General features: G+C 41.7%; 1 protein-coding gene across 1 annotated transcript in view; it reads left to right on the top strand.

The window, feature by feature from the left end:
• LOC110524182 (ankyrin repeat domain-containing protein 13C) overlaps positions 1-15614 on the top strand; it is an 88312-nt gene that overhangs the window by 44672 nt on the left and 28026 nt on the right. The window contains exon 3 of the mRNA XM_036977978.1: positions 6009-6113. Within this exon, the coding sequence (XP_036833873.1) occupies positions 6009-6113 (105 nt within the window). The remainder of the gene's footprint in view (positions 1-6008; positions 6114-15614) is intronic.

The following is a 15614-nucleotide window of genomic DNA, read 5'->3' as shown; positions in this document are numbered from 1 at the left end:
TGGTTGGGGAAGGATTTAATAGTCACCGTGGGTACCACATCACCGATGCACTTGCTAATAAACTCGCTCACCGAATCAGCGTATACATCAATGTTATTGTCCGATGCTATCCGGAACATATCCCAGTCCACGTGATCGAAGCAATCTTGAAGCGTGGAATCAGATTGGTCGGACCAGCGTTGAACAGACCTGAGCATGGGCGTTTCCTGTTTTAATTTCTGTCTATAGGCTGGGAGCAACAAAATTGAGTCGTGGTCAGATTTACCGAAAGGAGGGCGAGGGAGGGTTTGTATGTGTCGCAGAAATTAGAGTAGCAATGATCCAGAGTGTTGCCAGCCCGGGTCACGCATTCGATATGCTGATAAAATTTAGGGAGCCTTGTTTTCAGAAGAAAACTGGTGGCTGTACCAACTCTGATAACATATCCCGAGTGAGCCATGTTTCCATGAAACAAAGAATGTTACAATCTCTGATGTCTCTCTGGAAAGCAACCCTTGCTCGAATTTCGTATACCTTTGTTGTCAAGAGACTGGACATTGGTGAATAGTATACTCGGGAGCGGTGGGCGGAAGACTGCTCCGTCTGCCCCTTCTGCGGCGTCGTTGTTTTGGGTCGCCTACTGGGATCCGATCCATTGTCCTGGGTGGTGGTCCAAACAGAGGATCCGCTTCGGGAAAGTCGTATTCCTGGTCGTAATGTTGGTAAGTTGACATAGCTCTTATATCCAATAGTTCCTCCAGGCTGTATGTAATAAGACTTAAGATTTCCTGGGGTAACGGTGTAAGAAATAATATGTAAAAAACTAAATACTGCATAGTTTCCTAAGAACGCGAAGCGAGGCGTCCATCTCTTTTTATTTTTGATGCACCAAACAATTTAGGGAACAGGGATCTTGATCTAGCAGGGGTTTGAATTTCTCTAGTCTGGGTACCAGTCTTTTTGGCTAACATTCCACTCCTTGCCACTCTATGTCATTGCCAAAGAGACTGGCCTTTCGGCAAACTCAATGATTAAAATGCAGCTGGATTTACAGTGGAGTTGCTCAATGGTTCTTGAAAATAGCATTAATATTTTTCATTACAACATGTGGAGCCTCAAAAACAAACAATTAGCTAAGCAAGCTATTGTATTTTGAGACTTAAAATCAAAGCAAAGAGGTTTTGTGGTTGGAATTGCAGTATGTATTTTGTTTGAGAATGTAGACTAGTGGTGGGGAGTCTACTTCAAAATATTTGATTCCGCGACTCCTTGCCCTTCAACTCCCATTTCTGGGTGTCAACCTTCTCCTAAGATTCAGTATTTTTGCAATGGAGGAGACTAGTTGCTGTAGTCGACTTCGAGAACACAAACTCTCACATCTTTCACAGCAAAGAAAGAGCGAGCTAGCAACTCCAACCACAGGAGTCGGAGTCTACTCCAAAAATCCTGGAGTCGTGCACCACTGGTTTTGTCGGGAAAAAACAAAAAACGTGTGCTTAATGTGTGCTTAGCAACCAGATACCAACTGTTCTGTGGGGAGAAAAAAAGTTATAGAGTTCCAATATTTGGATAATTGTTGTGATTGGAGGATACGTTGTGAGGGTTATCGAATTAGGATCAACCCCTCTGTTTTCCTCGATCTCATTAATTATAGAATGTTGGCAATGACAAGGAGTGGCAAGGACCCCATAGGATGACAATGCCTCCATCCACAGAGCATGAGTGATCCCTGAATGGTTTGATGAGCATGAAAACAATGTGAACCATATGCCATGGCCATCACCAGATCTCAACCCAATTGAACACTTATGGGAGATTCTGGAGTGGTGCCTGAGACGGTGTTTTCCACCATCATCAACAAAGCACCAAATTGTGGAATTTCTTGTGGAAGAATGGTGTCGCATCCCCCCAGTAGAGTTCCAGACACTTGTAGAATCTATGACAAGGCGCATTTAAGTTTTTCTGGGTTGTGGTGGCCCAACATCCTATTAAGACACTTTATGTTGGTGTTTCTTTTATTTTGGCAATTAACTGTAAATCAGAGGCATTCGCTTTGTGTGCATCAGTACGATGTTTTTTTCTCTGCCATCTCATTGTCATCACCTGGGTTTGGCCCGGGGTAGGCCGTCATTGTAAACAAGAATTTGTTCTTAACTGACTTGCCTAGTTAAAAAAAAAAGTTACATTTAAATAAAAAATATATATAAAAATTGTGTGGAAGACACAACCTCCAGAAATACAAACTGTGTGTTTGACGGTTGTGCCGAGGAGGAGAATTCCCCGTTCTCATGACTAAGGGAGGAATGTCTTGGGCATTTTCTGTGACATTTGGCAGAGTAACAAGGCAGAACAATACGTTAAGACTTGATTGAAAGAGATTGGACTTGGGTTCAATTAGTTGAGTAACAGGTTTGTCTGGTTGACACACGTGCCAATGATATTATTGTTCCACACAGAAGAGCATCCATGTGACCTTTCTTCAATTATTAGAGTCATCCATTGTAGCAGGTTGCCAAACAAGGAGTGATGAAAGTCCCAGTTCCTGCCCATGAAACACCTGGCCTATATATTTTCCATTCAGCGGATTGTTGACAATTTCCGCATTTGACCTGCTTGTTTGGTGCTATAAATGACATTAGCCAAAAAACATAGTTGCATAGAAGCCACCATTTTAATTAGAGGTGTCACTGCTATATTGACAGTCGGAACAACGGGCTCCATTTTCTCTCTCTATTGTTGTTGACAAGTTGCCCAACCCAGGAAGTAGAGAACTTATGTTATTCACATGCTGCTGTGCTGCTTCCTGTATAAATATAGGCAAGGCCTGGGGGTTTGGGCTGTTGTATCGTCCCATCAGAGTACACATTAACTGATGTCTGTTTATTTCCTGGCCTAGGATATGTTCTGGTCAAGCCAGAGATCAAAAATCTAATTTCCTACAGACTTCATCCTGCTGGGCAAAAACTGGTTGAATCAACATTGTTTCCATGTTATTTCAATGCCAAAAAAAATCTATGTGATGATGTTGAATCAACATGGAAAACTGACTGGATTTGCAGAAAGTCATTCATGTAAAGGGATCTTGTCTTTATTCCGCCTAACGTTGAACCTGAATACAATGACAAGGAGAGCTCTTTTTGTTGTTGTTGATTTCACGTTGAATTCACATTAGTTGTAAACCCAAGCAAATGCAAATCAAAACTAGACGCTGAACTGACGTCTGTGCCCAGTGGGATGGTTGTTTGACGTTGCATATGTTGTTTGTGTATGGCTCATCGGAAGGGATCCTAGCTTTAAAGTTCTAAGCCCGTATGAAAGCATGAGGTCATGTGGTTTAACGGAACAGTTCTGGGTCATCCCACAAAATGAGTCCCTTTAGGGTAGTTCAACTTGGTATAAAAAAAAAACATTCACTTAATTTTAACATTTTTCACGACGAACACGTTCTACTTAATAAAAAAACATGTTTTCCCATTTTAAGAGGTTAAATAAAGAATGGATTATAGTAAGTGCCTATTAAAGGGGAATAAATTCCGGAAATTTGTCTATGTGTCTAAACCTCTTTGACTCATTGTTGGACTGTCTGTCACAGTGCGCACCTCTCTCACTCAGGGAGAGTGGAGGCAGAGCTAGAGCCTACTATGTCACAAGGTTATGTAACTGCAACGCTAGGTAGAACTTTGTGGAATAATGCAAATCTACGGGAAAATGTTGTCACAGCGATCATACTCAATTCTGGAAGCCCAATCGGTTGTGAGATATGGCATATGCATTTTATGTGATACATGTCACAATTTGAACTTTTGTGAGATCTGTGCCAAGCACGGAGGAAACAGCAGCCCACAGGCTTACCGCTCATGCGACAACATACACACGAGGGAACTCCTCATAAACACAACACACTAGGAAGTTTTCAAAATGCATCAGACTTTAGCACATCACCCAACACAACACGCCTTTTACTATATTGTCAGAAGCACCATCAGAATGTTGGTAGTAGCCTATTTCATTTTTCTCTTTCAATGCATTTATCTGGAAACCAAGCAGAAATCCTGTGCGCTAAAGATGGCATTGTAGACACACAAATACATTAAAAGATCATTGTCGATCTGATCAGAAACACTGTACTAGCAATCTTTATCTCCTAAGTGGTGTTGCTGTTTTTTTGTTCTAATGTTTGAATATATTGCTCAAAAGCTATAAGGGGAGGGCTCTAGCTCTGCCCCAGCTCTCTCTGAGTGACAGAGGTGCGTACTGTGATAGACTGTCCAATAGTAAGTCAAGAAGGTTTAGGCACTTAGACAAATTTCCGAAATATGCAATTATTCCTCTTTAAGTGCCAAATAAAGTAGCAGGGTTGACTGTAACAGGGTTGACAAGTTCATCTTAAATCAGCCATAAATCCCCTTGTGATAGGGGGAGTGGACCCTTGTTGTATGCAACAGGGAAGGGCAATTGAATGCATGCTTCACAAAAATGTTAAAACATTTCTAGCATGTCTATCTATGGGTAACAGTATTGAGGTGTTCGTGTTCTGTTCGACCCACTCAATTTGCCACCACAAAACACCAGAAAATTGCCAAAAAGAGTAGAACCAACTCACCTGCTTTTATGCTATGATTTGACTATTAGATGTGCAATGTTTATTTTGATAATTATAATAAAAAAATGAATAGTTTCACCGGTGGCGTGTATTCATGGATGCCAAGGAAAGCCGGACTTCCCCCCCAAAAAAAAATTTAGCAGGAAAAATGTTTTTTAAACATTTGAAATAATTTATCTTTCATCTCTCAGTGTTTCATAAATTTCTTTCAATTCGCAATAGGCTGAATGTATCTCACCGGAGACAGCATCCGAGCGAGCAAAACAGCGCCCCCTCTGTCTCTGTATGTGTAGAGCATCTATTTTGATCTTCAGAAATGACTTTGTCGAAGCAACAAAATAACTAGGGCTTCACAGTGATGGTGAAAACCTGGAGAAACTTTGGGGTTAAGTGGATTAAACTCTTCCAAGAAGTTACAAAGACTGCACAGAGGGACATGCTGAATTCTGACACATTACCAAGTCTTTATTAATATAAACATGATGTATTGAATTGTCAATGTGGTCTCTACATTAAATAGCACTTCATTAAATATACAGGCTTTTAAAATTCGATATTGGTGCACAATTTCTACTTAAAATACCAAAGGGACTCAAAACGTACTCATTTCGTGGAACGACCCTCCTATTTCCATCCCATTCTTACTCCCTATCTGACCCCCCACTATTCTTAGGTTTAGATGAAAGATTCTCTACTGCTACAAAGCATTTGTCTCCTTTATTATTCGACATGAAAACTGGTACACAGAAAGAGAGAGCCTCACAGTGGAATGTATGACAGTACATCCCCTTTATAAAATCAGAATGAAATAGTCGGATTGGGATACAATCCAATGAGGCCTTTTTGTAGGTCTATGTGACCAAAATGTTGCATTTTGTCAGTAAATATATGAATTTGAAGATAATTATATTTGAAGTGAAGCATACACAATGTCTCACTTCATTGCAAAATTCCATTTCTGGAAGCTTTCCCTGGAGAAGGGAAGTTAAAAGTCTAAATTAGAGCCTGTTCCGACATGGGCATGGTGTCAGGTTGGAGATAAAATTAGCTTCCAGGGCCTCTTTTGTCTGTTTGGTGGGAAAGCTCAGTGGAGTTTGAATGAAATACTTCACAGCAGAGGGCTGGTGGAGTGTTTTTGGTGGGAAACATGGTGTACTGTTGACTTGTCATTCTTTGCTCGTTTCAGGCTTCAGGCTATGAAGAAACCGTTACACAGAACACAGTTGTTGAAGATTTTGGAGGTCAATAATTTAGTGTATTTTCCATGCTTGACCCTTGTCCCCTCTAGTCGGTCCACACTGGGTCATGTAGCAGCGCAAATCAGATTAACCATTGACAAATTGTAGGCAGTGCTCTCTCCCACTAGCTCTGTCTCTTTCTCTGTAATAAGTAAATGACTGTTTCCTCTTGTCTCTTTTTCCCACAGAGTGTGCCCATCTGCTGCTGGCCCACAATGCACCAGTGAAGGTGAAGAACGCTCAGGGATGGAGTCCCCTCGCCGAAGCCATCAGCTACGGAGAGCGACAAATGAGTAAGCAACTACTCCCTGACTCTTATACTGCCACTATTGTCACTGTACTGAGACCATAAATCCTGACCAGAATTGTTCCCCCTATCATAGAAGGGGGTGGGTGGGCCTAGCCAACACACCAATGTATATTGCCTTCCTAATGAAAAGTATTTGGCCTCAATTGGTTTCCATGAGGGATTTTGGTATCAGACGTGCATCTTTTCTTGAGGGCCCCACCTGTGTGGGAAAGAAAACAACAAGTAGGGGGAAACACTGTGCCACTTCCGATCAACAGATGCTTTGTGCTTTCCTCCACATGGCTCTCAGAGTGGGCACCAAGCCGTCCTCTTTGTCTGTCAGAGAGGCGGACATTCCTCAAGGATCTCAGGCTTTTGTGTTCAGATGAAAAATAATACATTCGAAAATGCAAGCCTCTCTCTCTGCCCTGTGTGTCCCACAGGCATGACCTGGCAGTGTTACAGTGCCTGCAGAAAGTATTCATACACCTTGACTTATTCCACATTTGGTTGTGTTACAGCCTGAATGTTTCTCACCCATCTACACACAATACCCCATAATGACCATTTTTTGCAAATGTATGGAAATGAAATACAGAAATATAATTTACATGAATATTCACACCCCTGAGTCAATACTTTGTAGAAGCACCTTTGGCAGCGATTACAGCTGTGAGTCTTTCTGGGTAAGTCTCTAAGAACTTTCCACACCTGGATTGTGCAACATTTGTCCATTATTATTTTAAAAATTCTTCCAGCTCTGTCAAATTGGCTGTTGATCATTGCTAGACAACACTTTTCAGGTCTTGCCTTAGATTTTCAAGTAAATTTAAGTCAAAACTGTAACTTGGCCACTCAGGAAAATTTACTGTCTTATTGGTAAGCAACTCCAGTGTAGATTTGGCCTTGTGTATTAGGTTATTGTACTGCTGAAAGGTAAATTCATCTCCCAGTGTCTGGAGGAAAGCAGACTGAACCAGGTTTTCCTCTAGGTTTTTGCATGTGCTTAGCTCCATTCCATTTATTTTTTACCCAGAAAATCTCCCCAGTCCTTAACAATTATAAGCATATCCATAACATGATGCAGCCACCACTAGACTAGAAGTGGATTTGCTCCAAACATAACACTTTGTATTCAGGACCAAAAGTTAATTGCTTTGCCATATTTTTTGCAGTACTACTTTAGAGCCTTGTTGCAAACAGGATACATGTTTTGGGACTTTTCTATTCTCCATAGGCTTCCTTCTTTTCACTCTGTCAATTAGGCTAGTGTTGTGGAGTAATTACAATGTTTTTGATCAGTTCTCAGTTTTCTCCTATCACAGCCATTAAACTCTGTAACTGTTTTAAAGTCACCATTGGCCTCATGGTGAAATCCCTAAGTGGTTTCCTTCCTCTCCGGCAACTGAGTTAGGAAGGACGCCTGTATCGTCGTAGTGACTGGGTGTATGGCTGCACCATCCAAAGTGTAATTAATAACTTCACCATGCTCAAAGGGATATTCAATGTATGTTTTACTTTTTACCCATCTACCAATAGGAGCCTTTCTTTACGAGGCATTGGGAAACCTCTCTGGTCTTTGTGGTTGAATCTGTTTTTGAAATTCACTGCTCGGTTGAGGGTTCTTATACATACTGTAATTGTATTTGTGGGGTACAGAGATGAGGTAGTCATTCAAAAATCATGTTAAACACTATTATTGCACATAGAGTGAGTCCATACAACTTATTATGTGATTTGTTAAGCACATTTTTACTCCTGAACTTGTTTATTTAGGCTTGCATATTTTCAAAGGGGTTGAAAACTTGAATCGAGACATTTCCGCTTTTCATTTCTTAACATAATTCCACTTTGACATAATGGGGTATTGTGGGTAGGCCAGTGACCAAAAGTCCCACTTTTATACATTTTCAAATTCAGGTTGTAAACCAACAGCGTTTCTAAAAAAGTCAAGTGTGAATACTTTCTAATGGCACTGTATGCCAATCCCCCAAGCTTGTAGAGATATTTCTGTCTCATCATCCTGACCCCATATTTGTATTTTTATTTCTAACCTCTGTCCAGTTGCAAAGCAGTGAAGTCCCCATGTTGTCACCCTGGCCCTACTCTTGGCTTGTGAATCAAAGTAGATTCCTTTATATGGGGAGAGGAACTGAACTGGTCTTCCATTTTGAAGAGGTCTTTTACACCCCTGGTCATGTTGGCTGTGGGAATAGGAAAACTGGGGAAAACTAGTGTTTTTTTCTTTCTCCAAACTGATTCAGCTTCACACGGGTGACACAGATTGGGACTGCATTCTGTCACTTTGACCGTATTCTGTCACTCTGACCGAGGCCAACCGCCAGCCACTGTTATGGACCGTACTCAGCACAAAGGGAGCTTTTGAAGTGTTAAAGCGAGTGAGAGACAGAGGCAGGTGGCCATAATGGAACATTGCACTCAAAAAGGGACTAGAATGATGTATCTTTTAGAAGGTGTTCCTCTTTCTTCCCCTTATTTCATTTGGCTGTCCATCACTGTCTCTCTAGCCTTGTGAACTTTTGCTTGTCAGAATAATGATAGCTGAGTTAGCAGAAGCATCAATTTACTCTCTGACTGACCTTTCTAACTCTTCAAGAACACACCCTCAATGGCCGGCTTTGATGTCTTTTGGGTGTGTAAGAAGCCAGAGGTTTTGTATACTTCTCCCTCTTTTTTCCCCCATGGATCCTGACTGTACAACTATGAGAGGAGGAGTGTGCTTTTATGGATTTATTTGGGTCTTTGGTTGCGCTGCAGCCAATGCCCTGTGGTATGAACCAGGGTACACCATGGCTGACCTCTGTAGTCTGTATTTAACATGGCTACCCAGCATCCATTTGGTCTGTGTGACTTAGTAACTGTTTCAAAGGAGAGGCACTCTCATTCATTTTAAAAACGGATACTTTTTTAATAAATTCTAGAATTAAATAATCAACTAGGTCCACCAGTTTTGAAAGGAGCAAGAAATGCACATCTTTTTCGAAATTACTATGATGTTCGGCTACACTTTGACTTGTGTTGGTCGATGCACGCACCTACCAGTGGTGGAAAAAGTACTCAATTGTCATACTTAAAAGTAAAGATACCTTAATAGAAAGTGACTCAAGTAAAAGTTAAGGTCCCCCAGTAAAATACTACCTGAGTAAAAGTCTAAAAGTATCTGGTTTTAAATGTACTTAAGTAGAGTGGTGGAAAAAGTCATCCATTGTCATACTTGAGTAGAAGTGAAAAGTTAAAGTAAATGCTATACATCAAATTCCATATGTTACGCAAACCAGATGGCATGATATTTTTATTTACGGACATCCAGGGCACACTCCAACACTCAGATATCATTTACAAACGCAGTATTTGTGTTTAGTGAGATCAGAGGCAGTAGGGATGACAACACGTTATATTGATAGGTGCGTATTTCTGACCATATTGCTGTCCTGCCTAGGCATTCAAAGTTTAACTAGTACTTTTGGGTGTCAGGAAGAATGTATGTGAGTAAAAAGTACATATTTTCTTTAGAAATGTAGTGGAGTAAAAGTTGTAAAAAATATAAATAGTAAAGTATAGATACCCAAATAAAACTACTTAAGTAGTACTTCAAAGTATTTTTTACTTAGTTCATTTACACCACCTTCTGACTCACTAACAATCTATTTTCAAGGCATCGTGGGGCATTGTTATCACACTGATATCCTCGCTTAAATGAATCACTTTCATTCCTGGCAGTTGACTCCTGGGAATGTTACACATTGTAAATGATTACAGTAGCTCATAATGCTGGCCCTGTGATATGACCTGGTAGGAGAGTAGCACTGAAGGAAACAGTGGCTGCTTTCCCTATTCAGTAATATAAAATGGAGTCGGTAGTTAACATGGTTCGCCAAGAAAGCACTGCTCAGTGTTTCTGAAACATTAGCAGGTTCAGCACTTTTCTGGATCTGGTAGGGAAGTGGGAGCTGTCTGTGTGAGGATGGAAACATCTGAGTGAATGAGGCCGCTGAAAGATGCTGATATCACACTTTTCCAGGAAGTACTGGTCTGGTCTTTATAGAGGTTCTAAAATCCCGTATTCAATGTGCCCTTTCTGATTTCTAAATAGACAAGACCAGTACTCTGCCCTACAAAGGCAAAACGCAGTAACTACATTTTTCAGACTGATATCAGGCTTTATAGTATATGTTTTATCTTGTGAAAAAGTGTCCTTGTTCAATTATGCTCAGTTTCAGTGAAAATATAGTGTAAAATGTGCAGTAGCTTCAAAATCCAAGTAATTCGTTATCCGCTCTGCCATACAAAGGCAATGAGCAGTAACTACACAAACAGTGAAACTGAGAAAAATGTATTTAAAGTTTACTAGCTGTCCAGCCAAATATGTTGTAAGTAGATAAGTGATAATGCACTGATGTATTATCTTATTATGAAGTAAATTTTTATGCATATCAACAATGACTACTTATTTGACCTTTGACCTCTAAGTGAATAAATTACCATTCCAGGCTGTATCACAACTGGCCGTGATTGGGAATCCCATAGGGCGGTGTACAATTGGCCCAGCGTCGTCTGGATTAGTGTTTGGCCAGGTTAGGCCATCATTGTTAATAAGAATTTGTTCTTAACTGATTTGCCTAGTTAAATAAAGGTAAAAAAATAAATAAGTGAAACAGAAAAACACAAGAAAATTGGGAAAACATATTAAGATTGTAAATACTGCACAAAGTAGTATAAGTATAAACATTCTATGTCATGAAATAGTCCTTACCTTATGGCGAAAAATGCTTAAGGGTTTCTACAATATAACATAAAAACATGAAAACATAACTACATAAAACCATTAAATACAGTTGGAATATAGTTAGAACTGTCAAACTGTTTCCAGCAAACAGAAAAACAACAAGACAGTAACAAGACAGTTGAAAAAACACATTTAGATTGTAGATACTGCACTTTGCCTTTGTATTACCCATATAGTTGTTTAAGGTCATAAAAAGGTGCAGTATTTGCATTTTAGGGGCCATAGGTTAAATCAGTGCTTATGGTTTATATGCATACAAATGACTTTATAATAAGATGATACATCAGTGAATTATCACTTGTCTACCTACAACATATTTGTCTGGCAAACCCCAAAAATGTAAAGCCATTTTTCTCAGTTTCACTGTTGGCGTAGTTACTGCATTTTGCCTTCAAATCAAATCAAATGTTATTGGTTGCATACCCATATGCTTGTGTTCCTAGCTCCAACAGTGCACAATGCACAACAGTAACAATACACAAATTTAAATTTTTAATTTTTTAATTTCACCTTTATTTAACCAGGTAGGCTAGTTGAGAACAAGTTCTCATTTGCAACTGCTACCTGGCCAAAAGTTAATATATTTTCTTCAAAGTAGCTACCCTTTGCCTTGATGACAGCTTTGCACACTCTTGGCATTCTCTCAACCAGAATCATGAGGTAGACACCTGGAATGCATTTCAATTAACAGGTGTGCCTTGTTAAAAGTTCATTTGTGGAATTTCTTTCCTTCTTAATGCATTTGAGTCAATCAGTTGTGTTGTGACAAGGTAAGGTTAGTATACAGAAGATAGCCCTATTTGGGAAAAGACCAAGTCCATATTATGGCAAGAACAGCTCAAGAGAATATGGACATTTGCAAGAACTTTGAAAGTTTCTTCAAGTGCAGTCGCAAAAACCATCAAGCGCTATGATGAAACTGGCTCTCATGAGGACTGCCATAGGAAGATCCAGAGTTACCTCTGCTGCAGAGGATAAGTTCATTCGAGTTACCAGCCTCAGAAATTGCAGCCCAAATAAATGCTTCACAGAGTTCAAGTAACAGACACATCTCAACATAAACTGTTCAGAGGAGACTGCGTGAATCAGGCCTTCATGGTCGAATTGCTGCAAAGAAACCACTACTAAAGGACAGCAATAAGAAGAAGAGACTTGCTTGGGCCAAGAAACACGAACAATGGACATTAGACCGGTGAAAATCTGTCCTTTGGTCTGATGAGTCCAAATTTGAAATGTTGGTTCTAACCTCTGTGTCTTTGTGAGACGCAGAGTAGGCGAACGGATGATCTCCGCATCTGTGGTTCCCACAGTGAAGCATGGAGGAGGAGGTGTGATGGTGCTTTGCTGCTGACACTGACTGTGATATATTTAGAATTCAAGGCACACTTAACCAGTATGGCTACCACAGCATTCTGCAGAAATACCCCATCCCATCTGGTTTGCGCTTTGTGGTAATATATATATTTTTCAAACAGGACAATGACCAAACACACCTCCAGTTTCCCTGTTATTTCCTAGTTTTGATGTCTTCACTATTATTCTACAATGTTTAAAATAGTAAAAATAAAGAAAACCCCTTGAATGAGTAGGTGTGTCCAAACCTTTGATTGGTACTGTACTTGTGAAGTTGGTAAAACACTATATAAACATTATTAAAGTTACCAGTGTTCCATTATTAAAGTGGCCAGTGTTCCAAATCTAACAACATAGGGCAGCAGCCTCTAAGGTGCACAGTAGAGTAACTGGGTGGTTACCAACTAGTGACAGTGACTAACGTTCAGGGCATGGTACTATTTAACAGTTTGATGGCCTTGAGGTAGAAGCCTTTTTGTTTTTCAGTCTCTTGGTCCCAGCTTTGATGCACTTGTTCTGACCTCACCTTCTGGATGGTAGCGGGGTGGGCAGGCCGTAGCTCGGGTGGCCGATGTCCTTAATAATCTTCTTGGCCTTCCTGTGACACCGTGTTCTGTAGATGTTGCGGATGGTGCAGCCCAACAGGATGCTCTCAATTGGGCATCTGTAGAAGTTTGTGAGGGTCTTGGCCAAGCTGAATTCTTTCAGCTCCTCAGGTTGAAGAGGCGCTGTTGTGCCTTCTTCACCACACTGTCTATGTGAGTGGACCATATCAGATTGTCAGTGATGTGCACACTGAGGAACTTGAAGCTTTTTACCTTCTCCCCTGTCGATGTGAATGGGGGCGTGCTCCCTCTGCTGTCTTCTGAAGTCCACAATCAGCGCCGTCATTTTGTTGACATTGAGGGAGAGGTTATTTTCCTGGCACCACTCTGCCAGGGCCCTCACTTCCTCCCTGTAGACTGTCTCGTTGTTGTTGGTAATCAGGGCTTACCACTCTTGTGTTGTCTGCAAACTTGATGATTGAGTTGGAGACGTACTTGGCCACGCCTTCATGGGTAAACGGAGTACAGGATGGGGCTGAGCACGCACCCCTGAGGGGCCCCAGTGTTGAGGATCAGCGTTGTGGAGGTGTGGTTGCCTACTTTCACCACCTGGGGTCGGAAAACAGGAAGTCCAGGACCCAGCTGCACAGCGCGGGGTTCAGACCGACAGCCCCGAGCTTAATGATGAGCTTGGAGGGTACCATGGTGTTGAAGGCTGAGCTGTAGTCGATGAATAGCATTCTTACAGAGGTATTCCTCTTGTCCAGATGGTATAGGGAAGTGTGCAGTGCAGGGCAAGGAAGAGCTTTGTATGTCATTCTGTGTTTGGAGTAAAGGTGATCTAGAGTTTTGTCTCCTCTACAGTAGTTGCACAGGTAACTTGAGGGGAGGGGGGGGGGACAACTAACCCGGACATCCAAGCCGAGATTGAACGCATACACAGCTCGTTGAGTGCTGTCTTAGAGCCAGCGTTGGTTTGTGGTGGTAAATAGACAGTCACAAAAAATATAGATGAAAACTCTCTTGTTAAATAATATGGTCTACAGCTTACTTTGAGGTCTTCTAACTCAGGCGAGCGGAACCTTGAGACTTCCTTAACATAGATTGTTACTGTTGTTAACAAAGAGACACACCCCTCCCCCCCTAACCTTACCCGACGATGTCGTATGGTCTTGACGATGTGTCGAAAAAACATCTAGATGTATATTATCCATGTTCTTGTTCAGCCTTGACTCTGAGAAACATAGTTATTCAGGTCCCGTTGAAAGGATAGTCTTTAAAAAATATAAAAAATCTTACCCCTTTTTTCTCCCCAATTTCGTGGTATCCAATTGGTAGTAGTTACAGTCTTGTCTCATCGCTGCAACTCCTGTACGGACACGGGAGAGGCGAAGGTCGAGAGCCATGCGTCCTCCGAAACACAACCCAACCAACCCGCACTGCTTCTTGATACAATGCACATCCAACCCGGAAGCCAGCCGCACCAATGTGTCGGAGGAAACATCTTACACCTGGCGACCTGGTCAGCGTGCACTGTGCCCGGCCCACCACAGGAGTCTCTAGTGCGCGATGAGTCAAGGATATCCCTGCTGGCCAAACCCTCCCTAACCTGGACAACGCTGGGCCAATTGTGCGACAGAGCCTGGGCTCAAACCCAGAATCTCTGGTGGCACAGCTAGCACTGCGATGCAGTGCCTTAGACCACTGCGCCACCCGGGAGGCCTGAAAGGATAGTCTTGAACGGAGCTTGTCCAGTTTGTTCTCCAGTGATTGTATGTTCACCAATAGAACGGAGTGTTGTACGTCGTCTTTTCCTCTTCCGAGTCTCAGGGATCAGGGCCTGGTCCAGGGTGAGAAGTATGTCCATCTGTGTGTCCATCCGATTAATCGGTCGACCTCTAGTAGACAGTACTACACCCTGCCTATGAGCAGTAGAGTAGGCAGTACTACACCCTTTCCATGGTGCTGATACAACCAAGCCGAGATACAGATTTAGCGCCAACCTGTCTCTTCAAAAGCCCTAAATGGTCTCAGCATTGGACATTTTATGTTTATTGTGGTATAGTGTGATGCACGCAGAATTCAATCTAATTCCAATGCAGGAACTCAAATAGTGCCCATGGGTATAGCCATGTATCGGTATGTTTCATCATATTTCATCATAACTACCTTCAGCATTTAGTTTGCATTATTTTGGTAAGACAGCTGTGTGAACGGCCTCATTCCCATAGGCTGTTTGTAATAGGTTAATTACCCTATCTATCTTGTAGCCTATGTCCTCAAATTAATTGTGCCCCCCTTGCTGATTTCAAATGCCCCCTTAGTCCTGCTAATAAGTGAAAAAAATATATAATTAACAAAACATAATGTTCCCGCTCATGGTAATTGCATGAAAGTCGTTAGTTAATGACTCACATTGTGCTCACATCAATCGCCATGTAGCCTATGAAATACTTCAAAAGCAGCCTCTGGTCCCCGGGGTGGGGGTCTATGGTGGCTAATTGTCTATAGGGATTTTACTGTCCAGTGCCCTGCTGGGTGCCCTGCTGGGTGCTTTGATGAGACCAACAGGGGACTTTATCCATCAAAGCCCAGTAGAGATGGAAGGGATTTGTCCCATAGCCTCTGATGTGGCAGCTGAATTGGAAAACTGGAGGTCCCTGGCCTGCCTTGGCCTGCTCTGTCTGTGACTGACTGCTAGCTTAGCTTGGTCTGGGAGGTAATCTAGCTAGCTGTCATCTTAGCAGTTGTGTAACCAATAATGAGTAGGCCCTTGGCCCGCAGTGAAGCCTGGTGCTGC

This window comes from Oncorhynchus mykiss, chromosome 5, assembly GCF_013265735.2.
Source record: "Oncorhynchus mykiss isolate Arlee chromosome 5, USDA_OmykA_1.1, whole genome shotgun sequence".
NCBI classification, from domain to species: domain Eukaryota; kingdom Metazoa; phylum Chordata; class Actinopteri; order Salmoniformes; family Salmonidae; genus Oncorhynchus; species Oncorhynchus mykiss.
The sequence above is the reverse complement of the archived record's forward strand: the minus strand, read 5'-3'. Positions and strand labels throughout refer to the sequence as shown.